The 21,351-nt window shown below is 43.3% G+C and overlaps 1 protein-coding gene across 5 annotated transcripts in view; it reads left to right on the forward strand.

The window, feature by feature from the left end:
- The window catches only part of Elmo1 (engulfment and cell motility 1), a 534,802-nt gene that overhangs the window by 137,941 nt on the left and 375,510 nt on the right, over positions 1–21,351 (forward strand). For all 5 annotated transcript variants that reach the window (XM_036187573.1, XM_036187569.1, XM_036187572.1 and 2 more), the window contains exons 5-6: positions 8,177–8,227; positions 18,098–18,267. In XM_036187573.1, the coding sequence (XP_036043466.1) occupies positions 8,177–8,227; positions 18,098–18,267 (221 nt within the window). The remainder of the gene's footprint in view (positions 1–8,176; positions 8,228–18,097; positions 18,268–21,351) is intronic.

The raw sequence follows: 21,351 nt of genomic DNA on the forward strand, positions 1-21,351 counted from the left end.
TTCCAGGGGATCCCATACCCTTTTCCGGCCATTGTGTGCAGGCATGTATGTGATGTGCGGGTGTGTGCACGCATGCAAGTAAAATACCCATGCACATAGGATAAATAAAATAATTAAAACCCAAACAGTAAAACTAGGCAGCATGCCATGCATTTTACTGTGAGACTTCCGTGTGCCAGGAGTACTGCATGATCAGATGACAGAGCTGCTATCACTGACGCCAGGGATTACATCAGGCCTACCTGTCGACACCCAAATCTAGGCTCACAACAAGGCACATTTCTAATGCTCAGAATCACCTGGACATTCTTCTTTTCCTAAGTGCTTCCATCATTTTGTTCCCTAGCTCTCCAATGTGAAAGTTCATACCACATTTTCTGTCTGTAGACTTGTTGGCACTGGTGCTGCCTAAGAACAGGATGTGAAGTTGGTACTTTCCCAACAGTTAGAGTCCCCGGGATCACTGCTAATGCCACTGGAATTGGTCTTTTAAAATGCTTTCTCTAAGCATGAGTTTCTTTCTCCTGGATGTGGCTGCAGAACTTTGTGTCTGGCTACAGGCTCTAACTTGCCCACCATAACTCAGGTTTAAACCTTGGCCATGGCCTTTGGTTGAGGGAAGATTGAAGTTGATGCAGCAGGGGCTGGCAATTAGGTCTCCATTCCAATGGTATTAGAATGCTCCGTGTTTTTCACTCAGTTTGTACAGATTCTTCTGTCCTAAACCTTGACAGTCACTCTCTCTTAAAACCATGGACAAGGCTTTGTGTGTCAGGCAGTCTCCTTATTGTCGTCTTTCCCATATTACAGATGAGGAACACCATACATAGGGTCACCCAATAGCGTATCAGTATTTTTTCAGCATGTGCATGCTGTGTTGTCTGCATTTAGACTGATACTCTAGGATGGCTGGCTGACACTTCCCATGTTGTCATACAATAAAAAAATCCTTTATTCTCAAACATTCTTCTCCAGTAGTACTTCAGTGACAATATTACATAACTAGCCTGCTTAACTATCATTTTTTAAAAATTTCCTTTGTCCTAAGGAACATTTGAAAGACTTACTGTATCAGTCAGAGTGTAATCGGGGTACAAAAACCATATTGGTATTGAATTAGTAGAAATTCAATTTAGATAACTGGCTGATAGTAAAAGCTGGTTAATTATGAGTATCAGGGTGAAAAGGACTCTGATGAGCCTAGATGGAATCATTGCAGAAAAATGATGTGGCTCTTAGTCTGGGGAAGATCACTTAGCTTAAGATCAGGAGTGAGCCCTGCCTTTCCCTGTGTAGCCCTGGGAAGAGGGTATGATTCTCCAGCTGTCTACCATTCACAGATTGGTCAGAGGAAAGCAACTTGGTCAGTTGACCTGTGCTGGACCATGGAGCTGCTTTATTGCTGGAGGGTTAGGTTTTAGAGCTATTTAGAAGTGGTTTTTGGTAAGAGTCTGGCCAAGTAGCGTGGGGGCATGCAAAAGTACAGACCTTTCACATGGAGTCATACTGGGGGAGAAGCTCACTTTATTACTCTCTGCTGGTGAAATGTCACATTCTCTCAGTTGGCCAAGGGAAAGATGCTCAGGTCCAGCTTCAATGCAGTAAAGCAGGGCCAAGGTCAGTGGGGTTTGAGTTAAGACAAAGCAAGCAAATGACTGGCCTATGAAGTCTGGACCTTTGTTGCAGGATATTTGATCACACTTGTGATACTCTGAAATTGTTAAGAGAGTTAGTCTTGAATCGGGGGATGGAGTCAGTGACTAGCTGACTAGAATTAGCCATAGAGATTTTGGAGGACCCAGGATAACATAGAGAGGCACAGGAAGGAGTAGGGAGGGCCTTGGAAACATTCAAGGGCCCTTTTGATCTGCAAAGCATGGAGAGAGGGGCAGCTGGTCATTCCTCTGCTTTTCTTTCTTTCTTTCTTTCTTTCTTTCTTTCTTTCTTTCTTTCTTTCTTTCTTTCTTTCTTTCTTTCTTCCTTCCTTCCTTCCTTTCCTTCCTTCCTTCCTTCCTTCCTTCCTTCTTTCTTTCTTTCTTTTTTTTTTAACTTTTTACCTCAATATCTGATTCCTGAGTTTTTAGCTTCTTATTCTGCTTTAAATGTGGGTGTGGAGAATTATTATGAATAATTATGAAATATTAACTGTACTTTCAATTTTTCTGTGAGATAAAACCTTGAATAGATGTTGAATTTGAGCATTTTAAGGGCCATTGTCAGACATGACAAAATTCATACACCAAAAATGTGTTCCTTATTGACTATCCTTCATGCTTTATATGGAAGGAAAGGCGTAGGCTTTTATCATGGAACCCACTGCCTATTAACTGTTGGAATCTTGGCATTATCTCTTAGATTGTTCATTTTGGTACTGGAAGGAGCTGTGTAGGCCTGCATCTCTGGGGTTGGAACCTGTACACAGTTGCTCAAGTCCACTCTCCTGGCTTAGTTTCCTGACTGTCCCGTGTCCCCCCCCCCCCCCCCCATTTTTCTAACTCAAAACTGACAGATTTATTTCCCTGAGATTCCTTCATCATATCAGTGGAACTGCTCAAGCACCTTCAATATTTCCTCTCCGTTTGCTGGGTTGGGAATAGGAAGAGTATTGACGTTTGGCACTGGGCCCTCTGCCTCCCTTCTGCTGATAAGGAAATGGGCTGATTCAGAGCAGTTGGCCTAGGCTCAAGCTGGATTTTCCTTCCTCTCAGTCCATTGTACCTTCCAGACCACTGTGGGTCCAGCTTCCTTATCCCACCACTGCTCTCCAGCACTGTTCTCCAGCACAGCATCTGTCCTGAGAGAGATTTGATTGACACTTGACCTCATCCCCTGGTGCTCAGACTATGCCTTGCCCATGCCAACAGAATGGAGTGCTAACATTGTGCCCTGAGCTTCTGCTTGTGGAGACTGCCTACACTCAATTAAGTGTCATCGCAATCACATCCCATTCTCTGTTGAACCAATCACAGTGGACAATATTCTAGGGTGTTAGAAGAACGGGCATTTGAAGTGCATTTTGCCTGAATTTTGGATCCAGGGCCTGGGCATTTCCTGCTGTGTGAAAATAATTACATTTTCCCCCTTTTGAACTTTAGGAGACATTGACTAATGCCTGTTCCTGTAAGACAAGCTTATGTGTCTCCAGAAAAACACACTGTTCTTTATCTGTGTCTTTGGCCCTCGATTAAAACACCAAAAGGGACAGGCAGTTCACTCAGACTTGCCTTGCTAGGACACTCCTGGGCTGCTGGGAGCTACTGACTCCCCCGGTCCAGTTCTTCTAGCTCCGATCTTCCTGTGGAGAGCAAGAGAGCAGAGTACTCACCGTGGCCTAGGTCTTCAGTCTGTAGGACCTTAACATCTCTGACCATAGGCCTCGGGCCTTGCAGTTTTTCAGTTTTTAGACTTGAGGACAGGGCATCAGGCTGCTGTGAAGAGTGAAAGCATTGGAACAGTGACAGCTGAGCATGGCAGAAGCATAGGAAAGAAGCCACAGATGGCACCTTTCTGGGTGGAGGTGAAGTGCTGCAGCCAGGGTGGGAAGGCAGCGTCTCTGACCAGTAACTATGCAAGAGCCATGTGTTAGTTGTAGGAAATGGCCTTCTTATTCCTTCACACACACACACCCCTCTCTGCTAGATCATTGCAGAGGGAGGGTGTTCAGATTTTACTTTAGGGCATCTTAACACACCTTCCTAAAGGTCATCTGTTGTCTTCCAGCCACAGGCTTTGCTCCGTAGCCTAGCAACCAATGTGTCATATACTACCCTTAATTGCCTCTTTAGCCTCAGGATGGGAAAGTGAAACAAAAGGACATATGATGGATTAATGGGGTCATGTTTACATGGGGAGTCACTCTATCTGATGCTTAGGCAATGGTTCTGAAGAACAGTGTTATCCGGAGTAAAACATCTAAAGTTAGGGGCTCCTCCCAAGTGAGAGAGGCAAAACAAACATTGATGCAGAGAGGAGATGGCAAGGATGTACCTGCCTGCTAAGGACCAAGACCACCCCTAACATTGGAAGCTTTCCCACGAGCTAAGGTTCTCTGCTGTCTCTGGTAAGCAGCACAAGAGGGAGCCTTTGTGCTTTTGACCAGATAATAGTTCTGGATTAGCCTAAGTAGAAAGTTGACATACTGAGGAAGGCAGGTTCTGGAGGGGAAGGTTTGACAACAGTGGCATTCTTCTGGAGGATCCAGGCCTCACAGAGGCTGAGTGGACCAGGCAGCTGCATAAAGAAACAGAGACAATCTGTTGGGATGCCTGTAAATGTCTGGGGCTAGTGCAGACTGCGGTGGGTTGTGTGGGTAAATATGACAGCACTCTCCACTGTTGGCCACTTGTCATTCTTCTCAGGCCTGTGTGCAGGCCTGGCAGCTCCCTGCAGAGATGTTCTTTCTCCTCTTCATGTTTGAGGAGGTGACACGAAGAAGCCTGTTGACTGCAGACAGTGGTACCTTGAAATTCAGAATGCTTGTTCTAAATGTGTCTTATGATGGTTTTTTTTGTAAAGTTTAAATTAAATTTATTGTTTTAACTGACACATAAAAATGTAATAGTTACACATGTTTTTGGTACCATATGATGTTTTGGTACCCTTATGCACTGTATGATGTTTACAACAGGATCAACAATCTCTCTCTCTCTCTCTCTCTCTCTCTCTCTCTCTCTCTCTCTCTCTCTGTGTGTGTGTGTGTGTGTGTGTGTGTGTGTGTGTAGGGCAAAGGTCAACCTTGAGTGTCATTCCTCATGAGACATCTATTGCCTCCATTTTTTTGGCATGCCTTCTACTGGCCTGCGGCTTATTGATGGTTATAGACTGACTGGCCAGCAAGCCCTGTCTCTGTCTATCTCCCCTGAACTAGTATTACTAGTACAAGCTACTACTCCTTGCTTTTCTAAGTAGATGCTGGGGATTGAACTGAGGTTGTCATTCTTGCCAAGTGGGCACTTACTTTACTGACAGAATTATCTCCGCAGCCCTTACATAATCTATTTCCTCACATTTTTATCATTTCTAAATGGTAACAACACCCAATCCCCTTTCCTAGTTCTTTAAGATACGCAGTATGTAATAGTTACACAGAGTTACTCTCTGTATAACACCACATCAAATCCTAACTTCCATATGCCTGTGGCTTAGCTCCCATCTAGTAGCCTTTTCTTCTTCCTCCCTGACACGCTTGCTTCCCCCTCCCCCATAGCCTCTAAGAACCACCATTCACCACTCTTGTGGGGCCTGCTTTGCTATATTTCACATATGGGTGAGATCATGTGGTATTTGTCATTCAGTACCTAGCTTATTTCCCTTGGTATAGTAACTTTGGTTCTATCCTTGTTCAAAATGATACAATTCCACTTTTTCCTGACTGATGGGTCTTCCACTGTGTTTCTGTATCCTTTCATCATTTGATGGACATTTAGGTTGCTTCCATTTTTGGCTATTAAGAATAGCACTGCGAGAAACGTCTGAGTGTGAACGTTTCTTCCAAACGTTGGTTTGATTATATTCATATGCATGCATTGCTAGGCCATATGGGAGATGTTCTCCTGAGTTTTTGAAGAACCCTTTTTCCCATAGTAACTATACTAATTTACCAATTGTGTGCAGTGTTCCAATCATTTTTTTTTTCTCTAATTCTTACCAACACTTTAGTCTGTTTTTCTTTTGGGGGTTTTGAGACAGGGTTTCTCTGTGTAGTCTTGACTGTCCAGGAACTTGCTTTGTAGACCAGGCTGTCTTCAAATTCAGAGATCAACCTTCCTCTGTCCCCTAAGTGCTATGATTATCACTATGCCTGGCTAGTCTTTTTTTTTTTTCCTTCTTGTAATAGCTATTCTTATAGGCATGAGCTGATAAATTGTGTTTTTGACTTACATTTCTCTGATGATTAGTTAATTGAGTATTTGCAAAAGACTTCATAGCAGCACCAAGATCAGTATTTAGTTGAACAGCAGTCAATCCATTTGACATATCAGACAGCCTAATCAAGTTGAAAAGACTGTCAGAAAAGGTGTAATCCACTGGGAATCAGAATTTTGGCTCATGTGGTTCATTGTGCACCCCAGTAAACTTATCTGGGGGTCAGAGAACAGAACAGCCACTATATTAAACATAGGTTTAGGCAGTGGTAGCACACGCCTTTAATCCTAGCATTCTGGAGGCAGAGATCCAGATGGATCTCTGTGAGTTCAAAGCCACACTAGAGCCAGGCATGGTGACACATGCCTTTAATCCCAGGAAGTAATGGCAGGAAGCAGAAAGGTATAGAAGGCATGAGGACCAGGAACTAGAGCCTTTTAAAGCTTTTAGTTTTTAGCAGCAGTTTAGCTGAGATCCATTCAGATGAGGATTCAGAGGCTTTCAAAAGTCTGAGGAAACAAGATCGGCTGAGGAATTGACAAGGTAAGGTTGGATGTGGCTTGTTCTGTTTCGCTGCTCATTCAGCATTCACCCTAAAACCTGACTCTGGGTTTGTTTTTATTAACAAGACCTTTTAAGATTCATGTTACAGGTTTAGATAGGTATTTAAAACGTGTGGGTCATGATACTACATACACTCCAGGATTGGTAGAAACAGAAGAGAATTTTGAAGGAGTCCAAGAATCCTGGGTTGAAAATAGTTGATAAGTTTTAGAGTTTCTGGACTTCCCAGGAAGTCCTTGCAGTGAGCAATCATGCCTTTGACCCCAGCAGGAGACTCGTGGAAGAATGAAGTGGTGAGAGTGAGGATTTCTTAGCTGATTCTCTAGAGAATGAGAATTAATCCTGATTCATGTTGGATCTGTTCCAGTGCTTCATTCCTTACTTTGGAAGATGTCTACTCTCAGTCTTGCCTGATCTGAGGGCTTAATTCATAAGGCTGCATGTTTTTAGGATCCCTAATTCATAAGCATTTCAGTTCTCCGTTTTCTGACTCTGATTCCTGTGTGTTCAGAAGCTGGCCATGGAGGAGGGATGATGTACCTTGAGCTTCCTCAGTACGCTGCAGCTAACGTTTGCTCATTTCCTCTTCATTCTCTTAGAATTGTAGACTCACTCACCTTGAAATGACCTGAATGTGCATTGCTGTTCCTAGCCATCCTGCTCTGTTGCCATTGGGCCCCACCTTACCCCTCTGGTAATAAGGAGATGGTTCTCTACAGAGTGATGTGGTGTTTCTGGGACATTCTAGATAAGGAAGAAAGGCCCATGGTTGTTGTTGTTTTCACTGGGGATAGGTTTTAGGCTTGCCTGGGCATGGTGTGAAGTATCTAAAAGTACTTTTCTTTGGGAGGGAGTGCTCAGTCTGTCCCCTGACAGCGAGTTCTTTGTAGACAGTTCATTGCCTGTAACTAGTAAGAATTGGACAAGGAAACATGTGATGGACGGGCCTTAGACACACCAGGGCGGAATTTCCCACCAGCTCTGTGCACCTGCTGTTCATAGCCCGTGGCTTGTTTCAAAGGATGTGGAAAGGGAGCCTAGTAGTCTCAGAGCTCTACAGCAAGGGTGAGTCCTGCTAGATTGCCACCTTCTAGAGGCTGAGCATGGTGCATACTCTGGTGGAAAGAACCAGAATCAACAGTGAAATTTAATCTTTAGTACTAAGGATGTCAGAGGCAGATCCACGCTCACAGACCTATCTGGAATCTGCTCATTCATGCTACTTGTTCCTTACTTTACTGGATCATGCATAAGGAACCAGCCGACGCCAAGAAACCCTTTTTAAAAAATCACAACTTTATTGAGATATGCTTTGCAGAACAAAATTTAACTATTTTAGATATGTTCAATTTGTTTATTTTTAGTTTTTTGGGGGGAGAGGTTTATATGACTATTACACAATTAATTTTCAAAAAAATTTGAAGGAATAAATGTTTCTGTGGATATCAGTATACAAGTTTTTTTGTGGACATGTATTTAGTTCTATCAGCTGTAGAATTTCTAGACCATATTCCCTGAATACATTTTTACAGTTATTATTTTGCTTTGCTATTTTGAAGTCTCATATTCCTATTCTCTGAGCTAAGCTTCTTTGTAGAAATAATTGAAAGTTACACAAATGAAAATAGAGGGAATCATAAGAATGTTCATTGCATAGAATCAGGTTGAGATATATTTGCTTTTGTTCTCCTCTTTACCAAGCTTCTGCTTAAAGATTTACTAAAGCTCTTCTTTTCATCTTTTACAGAATCGCAATGAAATAAAAAATGGAACTATTCTTCGATTAACCACGTCTCCGGTAAGTTGATCTTAGTTTATTGCTTCTCATTAAAAGTTTCCCAACTAGGTCTGCTGTATGTGATGGTGGGTACAGAGCAGCGAGAGTGACTTCTGCAGAACCCAGAGTGCAGTATCCTCCCAGACAGAGTCTAGATTCACAGGAGCATTCTGCTTTCTCTTTCCTATGATAGGCAGGTGACTTTGTCTCAGGATACTGTCAAGTAAATGGATGGTGAAGACTTGAAGTTTGTGGTAGTCAACCCAGGCACAGCTCTCATAGTACAAATGGGATAGTAGCTGTCCTGATTGGTTTGGCCCACTTACCTACATATCACTTGATGCTATGGAACAGACAAAACTAAACTAACCAACCGACCGACCGACCAAGCAAGCAAGCAAGCACACACACAAACAAAAAATCCTCATAGCCTACTACTACCTTTCAAGTCTCTGTGCGTGTGGTGTGTGTGTGGGAGTGAAGTGTGTGGTGGTGGGGTGAGGTGGGTGGGTATTTGATTATTTTCTACCGTGGATCTGTTATTAAACATTCCTGAAATCAGCTCAAGCGCATCGCCTTCTTATGCTGTTTTCCTTTCAACTGATTCTATATAAAACATTTGAAGGTCCCTGATGAAAAGCAGCTAACTAGGATGCCGCAATATATTTAGACTATGGCTGGGATTGTGATCTTTCTTCTGTGCGGAGATGCTGCATAGTGACATTAGCATATTTAAAATATCTTCCCTCACAGTGCAGTTCCCTGCTTCCCTGAAAAATAACACGCACAAAGTACTGCAAGTGTTACTATTTTCACACTGCAAATGTGATGAAATGTGTATATATCTATCATTTTCAGTTCCCACTGAAGCCATGTGCTAGGCTAAAAATAAATTTAAAAATTGGGAAAAGCATCTGGCTGGAATTAAAGTGTGGGTACTGTAGCTACCACAAATTCTTCTCATTGAAAATTACATTAGAGCCTTAAAAACTCAAACGTTTTCTCCTGTATCGTCTTGAACCTAACATAGTGATGAGCTCTGTGGACTGTCTGCTGGGGTTGATGTAGCCATCTTCCAGTTCTTTCATGCTAGTGCGTAGAAAATACTGTTGGCCTGTGGGTTTGAATGGCTGTAAGATGAGCTGACAGGTTGGCACCAGCCTTTCCCTGGCCTTCTCATTCATCAGGTCAAGGTTCTTTATGCTTCCCTTTTCCTCTGCTAATTACTGTCTCTAGAGAGGCCCAGTGTTCTGTCTCAGCTGGCTCTAAGTCAGGGAAGAATTGACTCCGTTATTGCCCTGGGTTCTTAAACAAAATTCCCTATGTACCATGACATGAAAGGGGAAGAGAAACTGTCCAGGGAACAGAGAGAATTACTGAAAGGAGCGGGAGAGCCGTAGGGTCAGGTGAGGAATCGCTGAGAAGACGCCGTGTGGGGGTGAGGGTTTCTTTTTTCCTGGAAAGGCAGTGTGTGTTAAGAGTTGTCATCAGAGGCGTGCAATTGTGATTGTAAAAGAATGGTTCTCTTACTGGAAGGTCTGTGACTGGAAAGGTGGGCCAGGCAGTGCCTAGGGACTATTGGAATGCAGGCGTCCACTCAGCAGAGGCCATTTTGCATTCCCTACAGCCCTGGCCTCTTCACCAGGACCAGCGTTTGGACTTTAGAGATGCTGGTGTCTAGCCTTGCTAGGAAGACTGGGCAACAGTGTCTGAGAATGGGCCCCAGGCACCTGCACTTAATGGAGCGGCTTGTGTGGGGTTGAAGCCACGGGGTCTAAAACTGTCAGTCCACAGCGCTTTATATGGAAACTAAAAACTTCATTCATTGCTGGATTTTTTTTTTTTTTTTTAGATTTTGTAATTAAATGAAAATGGATGAGACGGGCTATCTCACTTTAAACAAATTTATTTATTTTTGTTTTTGAGATAGGGTCTCTCTATGCTAGTTTTAGCTGTCCTGGAATTTCCCATATAGACTAGGCTGGCCTTGAACTCACAAACATCCTTCTGCTTCTGCCTTTCAAGTGATAGAATTAAAGGCATGTGCTACCCTGCCTGGCCTAATTCACTTTTTATGTATATAATAAAATATAAAGAAGTGTTTTCACTAAATCTGTTAGGAAGTATTAGAGTGCAGTAAAGAAGCCAGTAGATGTTTTTATACTACTTTTTACATGAAGCATGGCTGTATTTCTTCTAGTGACCCAAACCTGGGACCCAGTTATCGTTTGGGTAAGACTTTGATATGTAATGCCCTGAAGGCATCTCCAAAGAACATTACTAGGTGAAAAAGTTGATGGTAGAACCATGTATCTACAACAATGTCTATTCTGTTTATAGAAATGAAAAAACATATATTCCGTTAAAAGGATCAAAATCTCTCAGAGGATACCACAGGCAGTGCTTAGTGGTACACTATTATATAATCTCCTAAAGTACTTATGCATTTCTTCATCATGTGCTGGTATTACTTATCATTAAATGAGCAGTGTGAACTCATTGTAGTATGCAGAAAATATATGCATCACATCTGCAACTAGAAACATTTCTGTTTTCCAGTCTGTGCAACTATGCGACAAGCCACTAAGATGTATGGATGATTCCTCTTCCCTCTGCTTTCTCATTTCATTCCTTGTACACAGGGAAACCCAAACTACTTATTAAGTACCCACTATTGCCTTGTCATCTCCAAGCATAAGCCTTCCTGCTGTTCTCTGGTGTTCCGGATGCACAGTGGGAATCATCTAGATCAGAAAGCCTGTCACTGTGATTTTGGGGCCTACTTCCTGTGGTGATAAGAAAGATTTTGATATGTCAGTCATTCCAGGATTCAGGTTATCAGATTCTTATCAACATGTATTATTGTATTATTAACGGATGAGGATTTTTAAATCGGTATGGGCTTAAAGAATGAGGGAGTCTCTGAAGCCATACATAACATGCCTGCAGAGAGATGACCCATGGGAGATAAGAAGACAGTTCTGTTTAATAGGACTCAGTAGCTAGTGTTGGTTCAAACTTCTAGTCTGATCCGGAGTGGTTTATTTTGAGCATACTTAAGCATTGCACATTTTGGTGAAAACTTCTCTGGTGATCAGAACTCAACCCTTCATGTACAACAAAGCATCCATAAATCTCTTTGAGGACCAAAATACACTCAATAAAGATCGGATGTGACTACATTGAAACCCTTTGTAAGATACATATGATTCCTTCCATAAAGAGGTTCTACAGATAGGCTAAGAAAAAAACAAGTTTATGGAAAGAGTCTCAGGGTGAGGGAGAGGGGTTCAGTGCTGTCTCTGGCCACATGGATAGTGCAAAGGTCCCCAGGCTAGAAAGCACGTCTGCTCCCAGCCTTCTGGGCAGATAACAGGTATTCCATTCCGTCCCTTAAATGAACAGCTCTGTGTGTTTTTAACATTTCAGGGTTCCCTAGTGCTTATCTGTGAGCACAAAGCCTTCAGCGCCTCCAACAGAAAAACTGAAAAGAGTTAAAAAATGTCTGTATTCTGTTTTTCTTCCATTGCTTTAGAGGCCTAACTTTGGAGAAGTCAGTTGGAGAGAACAGATTATAGGGTTAGCAAGGTTAGGTGTTCCCGGCATAGTTTATGTGGAGGTACACATGGCTTAGGCATCATGGCCTGTCGAGGTGCCACTGGGAGGGAGAATCTTGTGAAGGGTTAAGCCCCAAGGCTTCATGAATTGGTACTTTTTGCTGAAGGAGGCCTGTGCTTTGGCAAACAGTGTGATGTTATACTCTTCCTCTGAGTAGATGGTTGTGAGTAGGGAGATGGAGCATTTGAGAAGTCAACTGTGTACCATGTGCATTAGGCAGTGAGGTAAGTGCCCTACTGGATAGGCTGGAGGCAGTGGTGTACCAGTCTCTGCTGTATGCATACAGTATTTAGAGCTGTGGACAAGGTGACATCACCCACCTCCGTCCATGGAGAAGGTCTGGAGGGCTCAGTGCAGAGCCTTGGGGACACTAGCAGGTTGGCAGAAGTGAAGAAAATGTTCCAGGGATGAGAATACTTAGAAACTTGATGACTGTGGAGATGTCAGGGAAGATGAGAAGAGGAAAATGGTTGCTGGATCAGTCCCCACAGGTAGTGCTGGCCAAAAGGAGGTGCTCTCCAATGAATAAGTAAGGATGGGCCTGGAGACCTCACCAGAGAAAGGGATGGGATGAAAGAAGGAGGCAACAGCTTCAGAGTTGCTCCTTCCTCTACAGGTACTGAGAATGGGGAGCCTATGCAACAGGGGTATTGTGTGTGTGTGTGTGTGTGTGTGTGTGTGTGTGTGTGTGTGTGTGTGTCTGTGCATGCGAGTGTGTTGGGAACCCATGATCTAGAAAATGGAGGGAGAAATTTTTAAGTTGAGTTCATAGGAGCAGGGCTCTGGAGGTACAAGACAGGTCAATCTCTGATAGGAAGGAGGGTACTTGCTTTTCAGCATGAGGTTGCAGAAGCAGAGCAATGGAGAACTGCTGGCTGTTCTTAGTGGGAAGACAAAGGAACACCTGGCTGCTTGCTTCGGTTTTCTTAATGCCAGGTGAGGCAGAATCATGGTTAGGAACAGTGGCCAAGACAGAGGAAGCGCAGAGCAGGGGTAGACATGTTGGAGCGGGAGCTCGGGGAGGTTTAAGGATAGAAGAAAAGAGAAAGGAAACATTTCACAGATGTATATGCAAACATGTAGCAAACATCTGAGGACAGTGTAGTTAAATGGCTGGGCAACATTAAATATATATTTGGGAGTATCTAGGACGTTGATGAACTTGAGTTTAGTCGCCTTTTAATTGACATGAACCCAGGATTGTGCTAGAAGTTTGAGGCACATGATTTTGACCTCAAGAAGAGAGATGGCAAGTTCTGTGTGCTCATACCCCTGGGTCTTTCCCTATTTCTAGGTGACTCCTCACGGATCACTGCTCCTGAGTCAAACCCAGACCCTTTCAAAATATCTGTTTGAGTGGTATGAAACTTGTTTTCTGTCCTTGGAACGGTACAAGGACATAAAATCTCCTATCTACCTACTATGGTCCCTCATACAGCTGGTAAAAATGCTTCCTTTTGTGCTGAGCCTGGAAAATCAGAACCAAGGCCATCATACTTTTAATACTCAGTTTCTTCCTCTCAGATATAAAAGTGGCACAGAATTATGGAAAAATAAAACCAAGCCTGTTACAAAGAAAATTATCATCATTAAAAAGTCACATTTTAGTTTGTCATATTTGGATATATAATTTACTTCATTTAGTGACATTTTTCACAATCCTTGTGAGTGCCAGGTAATGTTCCAGATTCTGGGAATGTGTTAGTCAGCAAATTAACATATTTCTTCCCCTGGAGCTGGTGTGCTAGTGGATATACACACACATCCTTATATGCATTACCCTGCCCTCACCAACTGTAACATATTTGCATGCCTTTAATACTCTTATCAAAAAATCTAGCTATTCTTTTTTTCTTTCTTTCTTTCTATTTTTTTTTGGGGGGGGGTGTTTTCGAGACAGGGTTTCTCTGTGTAGCTTTGTGCCTTTCCTGAAACTCACTTGGTAGCCCAGGCTGGCCTCAGACTCACAGAGATCCGCCTGGCTCTGCCTCCCGAGTGCTGGGATTAAAGGCGTGTGCCACCACCGCCCGGCAAAATGTAGCTATTCTATCTCACATTTTCTTGGAATTTGGTTTATCATTCACATATTTCATCCTGTGTCACATATTGAACAGTGGCATCTGGTGTGTGAATATCAACACTACTTTAAGGTCTCCCATTCAGGGCAGCAGACATCTGCTTCAGATGTCCAGATGCATCCTTTCAGAGAAGCACAGCACCACCCAAGAAGCTGCCAGCTCTCCACATTCCTGGACAGTCTGGGCTTCATGTCCTGTCACTCTTCTGTCCCTACCTCCTTCCATCTCCGTCTCATTCCTCCCCGGGTCTTGGCCTGTCCCTGCAGACACTCCAGGCTTGCTTCACCCGTAGGGCTTTTGCCCTCACCAGCCCTTCTGCCTACTCTTCCTCCCAGCGCAGTGTGCTGGTCTCTGTCTCACTTCTGCATGGATGCCACTGCCTTGGGCAGCTTGGTCTTGGAACAGCCCTTCTAAAACACTCACAAGTTGTCTTCTGTCACAGCTCTCCATGTTAGTATTCCCCCGTAAAATGTAGCAACACATTCTTTAACTTTTTATTTCTGCTGTTTTAAAGTCACCTCCTCTCACCCCGAGGTGGGCAATTATTTGTTGCTGTCTCTCAAATGTGTAAGACACAGAATAAACTTTCCAGAAGTATCTATTAGTTGGCAAATGAGCATTAGGAAGGTAACTTGCTTGGAACTCGATAATTAAAGAAGGTTTATCTGAGATGAGTTTAAGGAAAATTGTGTGCATGTGTTTTTCTGTCGTGAGTGATATCCAGACCAGAAATTTTCATTTTTAAAATCTTGTTTGATATTAAAGACTTTTCTTCACCTTTATTCTGTAGAATGAAAGTTTCGTGTCCAGATCATTTAGAGATTTGGGGAAACGAGTACCTATCCGACCTGCGGCAGTTCTGACTGCACAGATGCTGCATTAGCACAGTCCCTCAGTTCTACGTGTATTTTGATTGGAGGGTACATCTGTGACTCACGTGGTTGGAGCTCTTTTCCTGGCCAGCTCAGGATGGGGGTCCCTACCCAGCTGAGAAATAGTCTGTCACTTTGTAGGGTGCAAGGAACCTTGAATGTAATTCCCATCACAGTTCCTAGGTATGTCTGCTGATGGGGACAATGAAGTCAAAAGAGATGAAGGAAAGTTCGCTGTCTCCCTGAAGCGATCAGTGACAGAGCTGACGTCACAGCTACCAAAGAGCTTTGCGCTAGGCCACACTGGATTGCCTCAGCCCCACAGTTCTTTTTGTGAACCCTCCAGTGCTTTAAGTATGTCTTGAAACGACGACTTCCCAAAAGCAAACAAGGGTTGGGGCTACAACACTGCAGTTTTAAGGAAGAATTGGTCCTTCAGTAAATTCCAAGGAAATAGCATGGCCTGCCTCAAGGAGAAGACACCATCCAGAACCAGCACACACAGCTTTCAGCCCTTCTGTCCCGTGAGGACAGAGGGAACTGTCCCAGAGGAATGTATAGGGCATTGGAGTCTGTGGAGTGTGAACATGTGACCTACTCGGGAGGAGTGGCCATGCTGCCCTTGGGATCGGTCTCTGCTGAGACCCATCATCATGGAGGCACTGCTGTGCTGTGCTCATGTGTGGTTCTCTTGGTAAAATAATTTCTGTGTGTAGTTGCATCCCCTTCGTGGTCTTAGGATCTGGGACTCTTTAGTCTTGACTTCTCTGCTCAAGTTTTGTTGGTTGTCCCTCTTCCCTTATTTTAAATTAACTAATTACTTAATTAACTTCAAAGTGGGTCCCTATCAAAGGCATGCCATTGAATGAGAACGAGTGGCATAATTACATTCCTTCACAGCAAAAGGTCTTTGCTGAAAATTGCACAAGTTTTAAAGGGGTGGACAGATTTTCTTCTTGGTGCAGTGGAGCTGGAAGACTTCACAGTGACCCAGCTGGGAAGGACAAGTGGCATGGTCCCACTATTGCTGCAAGATGCCAGGTCTGGTTGATGTGGAACAGTCATTTCAGCCTGGGATTTTGAAGAGGCAACATGGCAGCCTGAGCGTGTTCAGCAGAAGTTTCTGGAGACCCCAATCTAGTCCTTCAAATCTGGAAATTGTATGAATGAAGGACCTGTGGCTTTCAAAGCTGTTCGGGTCATGTGTGTTCTGGGAGCCTCTGTTCATGACTGTTCTGCAGAGTCCTGGTTTCATCTCAGCAATATTGACGAGCTGTGCGAGCTGGGACATGTCTGTCACTTGGCTTTCTTGCCACTTCGGTTTCCTTTGTCAGATGAAGAAAAGAAAAAGTATCTATATGCTTGGGCTCATTTCAGATTAAATGAATTGTCTCATGGAGTTTTTATAATTAATGGGTGATAACACATGGTAGGTGATGGTGAGCTGTTATTCATGTTAATATCATCAAACAGCAATTTTCATCAATGCTGCTGATGACAGTGATATTGTTTCTGAGTTGTGATCTCAGAGAAAATGTTTTCTTGTGGATAAAAGTGTACTTTTCAGGGAATTCAAAGTGGTTCACTTTGATTAATTATACTAGGTCTGTGTTATATCAATTTGAAATATTCATCAAAGCATCCAAATTTGAAATATCTGTTGTAATTCTATATATCCACAAATATTTGGAGAATGGTATATCTTTAAGTGATGTTAAAAGAGTGAGTGGTCTGCATTCAGCTCCCTTATGTCCTTTTTTAAGAAAATGGGCTTTAAGTGACTTGTGGCCTGTCAGTTGCCTGGGAACAAGTTCTCATCCTTCACCCCTGTCTCCCCTTTCGTTATTCTGTTCTGATTTCTGCTGCTGCTGATTGTGATGTAATGGGAATCCCTGGTGCACTCTGACTACATGATGCAATATATTCTCTTCTGTCTGGGTTCTAGAATAACTCCTCAGGGTCCTTGTTGTCCTCCCTCTCTTCCCAGGGGGCTGCTCTCCACAGGGGGCTGCTCCCTACCTCTCCTTTATAATCCAGCCCCATTGCAGAGCACAGGGTGTTCTTCAGTTGTTTTGTGATTAATTTCTGTTCAGCAGAATTGGTTGGTTGTTGATGTCAAACACCATGTATTAGGCTCTTTCTGTTATTATGATGAAATACTTGAGGCTGGGTAATTTAGTTTGTAGTTTCGAAGGTTCAAGAATTTGGCACTGTTAACTCTGTTCAGGTCCTCATGGTAGAAGCCATGATAGGGAGAACATATAAAGGGGAGGGGAGAGGTGATGTGTGTATGAATTAAGAAAACAGTATCACCAGTCAGGGACCAAAAACAACATTTCACTTGGCCCCACCCCTTAAGGTCCTACCACGTGTCCACACTGGGGAGCAATCTCCCAACACATGAACCACAGGGGACAAACCATTTCCAAACCATAGTGCCTACATCTTGCTGTATCTTTACAGTGTCACAAAATATCAAAGGGAAAAGCAAGTGCCAGAGAAGACAGGATGGCAGATGCTTCAGCCACTGTGGTTTAAAGTTAAGTCACTGGTGGATGGGGAGAGGTGTAATTTGTCCCACTGCCTGCCCCACCTAAAGGCAGGCAGACCCCAGCAGACCTTGATGAGAAGAGTGAGACAGAAGACAGATAGTTCTCCGAAGTTAGCCTGCCACTCACTCCTCTCTGCTCTGCATGTAGCATCCAAGTGCAGAAGCACCAGCAAGGAGAATATTAATTCTAGGAAGAGCTGTTAATTGGACTTATAGTTATTGTGTTTTAAATTCATACAGCAAGTAGCCAGTGCATGAGAAGCACATGCTGTTGGAAACTGCAAAGACTCATTTGTGTGTCTAATGAAGCTTTTGAATGCAGGCGGTTATTACTCAGAGTTTTGACTGAATGGGTAATCATGATGTATAAATTTGTGTAATTGCTTAACTAAGCAAATAGCTTTTTGTCACTTCTAGATAATAATTTTATTGAAAAAGTAAACATCCTCTCTTTCTCTTTCTGTCTGTCACACCCTCTCAGTTTGGGAGCTTTAGTATTCCTGTCCACTTGCCCTCATTCTTCCCTGAGATGGACCCTGGCATTTTCCAGCTGGAAGAGTGGGACACTGGCGGGAGGGGTCTTTCCAATGGAAACCTGCTGTGGAGGTGCCCTGTTCTCATACGCATCTGGCCTGTGCTTCTGGCCTGCACATATTTATTTCCCAAGGACTTATTGGTTTTTGTGCTATTGTATTCACTTAAAAAAAAAAAAAAAGAACAAGTTGATGGCATGTACTTATCTTCTTTCTGTTACTTGTCCCCAACCCCCAAGGCTCAAAATGCCCAGCAGCTCCATGAACGAATACAGTCATCAAGTATGGATGCCAAGTTGGAAGCCCTGAAGGACTTGGCCAGCCTCTCCCGCGATGTTACCTTTGCTCAGGAGTTCATAAACCTGGATGGCATCTCACTCCTCACTCAGATGGTGGAAAGTGGCACTGAGTAAGCATGCTCCTTCCTAGTCTCCTTCTGTCTACTCTAGAGCTGTGGTGTGTGCTACGTTCTTTATTCTGGCAGTTTCCAGCTTTAGAGACCAGACCTTGGTCAGACTCCGTAAAAAGTAGCTTGAACACAGCAGCAAGTTGTGGACTTGTGATTCCCATAGCTACGTCCACCACACACCAGCTACATGGTGTCACATGCTCAGAGTCCCTGAACACCTCAATTTTCACAGTCCAGAGAAAGAACACTAGGTCATTACATCGAAAGGCCTAGCCAACTAGAATTACATTAAAACTATAATTCTCTTTACTATTAATCTCTCAAATCCCTTGCTTATCCAAGGGAACTTCCTTCCTCTGTCTGGAATAAAACTCAGAATATGATCACATGTTTTGAATTATTTAGAGCCCTCTTAAAATACTTTCTTAAAGGAATACTTTAATGATTAAAACAAACAATTTAAATTTTAAAATAAAAAAATATTTATTGGGTTCCTATTGTATGCAGAATGGTGACAAGTGTCAACGAACTTTAAACATGATCCTTGTCTTCCCAAAATTGGTGGACAGTATTATATAGTCAAAACTCAAGGGTATTAATTCCTGCTGGGGACAGAGGATTAGAGGCTGGGCCAGTTTGATAATGGTCTTTCAGAGGATGAGACAGTAGGTGAGGCCTGGCAGGAGCTTGAGTTCATCATGACAGAGGAGTAGGTTAGCATTTCAGGGAGTGAGTTGATCTTTTGGTGAAGACTTCTGTCTTTGGTGTGACTAGAGAGACTACGGAGCAAGGTTTGGCCAGCTTCTCCATGTGTGAGAGAGTATCCTGTTCACCAGGAAGGAAGAGGGTCGGAATGACTGCCCGTGGGGTCAGCTGCTGGTGTTATTGATGACACATGGTAATACTGGTTTAGTTGACTACAAATCAGTACATGGATAAAGATAGCTACCAAGAGCCATAGGAGGGACAGTTACTGAGGACTGTGGCTCAAGTCTGGTCACTTGACTCTGTCCTCCATTCTCAGAGATGTGCAGAACAATGGGTGATTGTGCACAGTGGAGGCCTGTCTGCTCTCCTCTTCTTGTTCTCCTTCCTCTCACCCTGGGCATTATTAACCTCTCCACTGCTTGCTGGAAACCCGAAATGAAGGGATGGGTAAACCTGTGATGGTCAGTTTGATGAGCTCTACAGCACTGGTTAGCACTGGTCAAAGATTCTTGGTTTTTCATTCAAAGACACTGCATTTCACAAGAGTGCTAACATTTTCAATCTAATAATGTTATTTCAAGTTTAACATTGGGAATCTTGTCTCACAGACAAGTAGAAAACTTTCTAGGACCGAATAAAGAAATCAAATCAAATCTAAGAACACAACAAGTGTTGGTTATCTGGATAAGGGCCACTGTAGAACGTACCCTTTGGTTGCTGTTTTGTTTCCGGTGATGACTAAAATTCTCCTTAAGACATGGTGGAGCTTAAAACAGCCAGGAAGAAACTGAGAATGAGTTGGCAGCAAGGGATTTGACCAGGAAAAGAAAGGGCCTCCGGTGGCAGAAGCTTCAGAGGAAATGGACGGTGGAGTGTTGTCATAGTTATGTTTCTGTTGCTGAAGGAAAAGACCCCGACAAGAGCAACTTAAGGGCTGGAAAGATGGTGCAGTGGTCAACAGCATGTACGTTCTTTCAGAGGACTCATATCAGGCTCCCCACAACCAGCTGTAAATCCAGTTCCAGGGGATCTGAAGCCTTCTGGACTCTGAGGGCACCCACAATTACAAGTGCACAAGCCCCCTGACTCTCCCAAAGAACACACATACACACATAATTAAAAATAAAAGTAGAAAGAAAATCAAAAGCGATCCAAGGGAGTAAAGGTTCATCTTGACTCTGTTCTTCATGGTGAGGTCCTTCATGGTGAAGCCGCTATGACTGCAGGAACCCAAGTGAGCTGGTCACTGTGCATCCATAGTCTGGAAGCTGAGGATGGGCAATGCCAGTGCTCAGCTCATTATCTCCTTTTTGTATAACCCAGGATCCCAGCTGTGGGAGTGGCACCACCCAGAATGGGTAGGTCTTCCTATATCAATGAGTCTCATCAAAACAACTCCTCAGAGCATGCCCAGAGAGCATCCCCAAGGTGATGGCAGAGCTTATCAAGCTGGCCATCATAGGTTTACCCATCCCTTCATTTCAGTTTCCAGTAAGCAGTGGAGAGTCCATTTCGACTGGGATGAGCATGTCTTTACCATGTGTCCTCACTACATGTCCTCACCAGATGACTTTTGATCCTCCTGGGACAGTGAACCTTTGGGGCTTCTGCTTCAGGGACATTTGCTAACATGTTAAAGTATAAAGCTGTTGCTACTTTTACTGATATTTTCCATTGCCAGTCACTTATACATCATGGGGAGTGTTCTAGTGCCAGTGGTAATACCACTGACATTAAGTGGTTCTTTTATATATGCCTAGGTATCTACGCACTTTATCTTTTGAATCTTTACAGTTTGAATCAGTGTGCATACATCTGAGTTTACCAGGATGGCAATAATAATAGTAAAAGTCCCCAAGTTAAGGGTCCATGTGTTTATCATGAGTACAAGGTTGCAGCTGGCCACTGTGTTTTGTCAATGAAGCCTGCAAGACCCCTCCCGTTTTTCTTTTCCCATGGCATCAGTTTGCTATAAGTGCCATAATGTAGTTCCAGAGACTGGTAGCTTAAACAACAAAATGTCCCTCCTCCCACTGTTCTGAAGCCTGGAGGGTGTCACCAAGGTTGGTTTCTTCTGAGGTCTGTTCTTCCCATACAGATGACTGCCTTCTCCTTGTATTCTCATGTGCCTGCCCATCCTAGGATATCTGCATATTCAGAGTTATTCCTCTTAGAGAGATACTCATCAGATTGGATTACAAGTGAGGCCTTATAATTCAATGGCCTCATTCCAAACTAATGGTTCTATGTCCAAGTACAGTTCCATCCAAAAGTATTGGAGATTGTAGCTTCAACATGTGAATTTTGGGGCAACATAGTTCAGTCTGTAAGACCCATCAAAGGACCGCTACCACTTTTGTTTTACAAGAAAAGAGT

Source organism: Onychomys torridus, chromosome 5, assembly GCF_903995425.1.
Source record: "Onychomys torridus chromosome 5, mOncTor1.1, whole genome shotgun sequence".
NCBI lineage: Eukaryota > Metazoa > Chordata > Mammalia > Rodentia > Cricetidae > Onychomys > Onychomys torridus.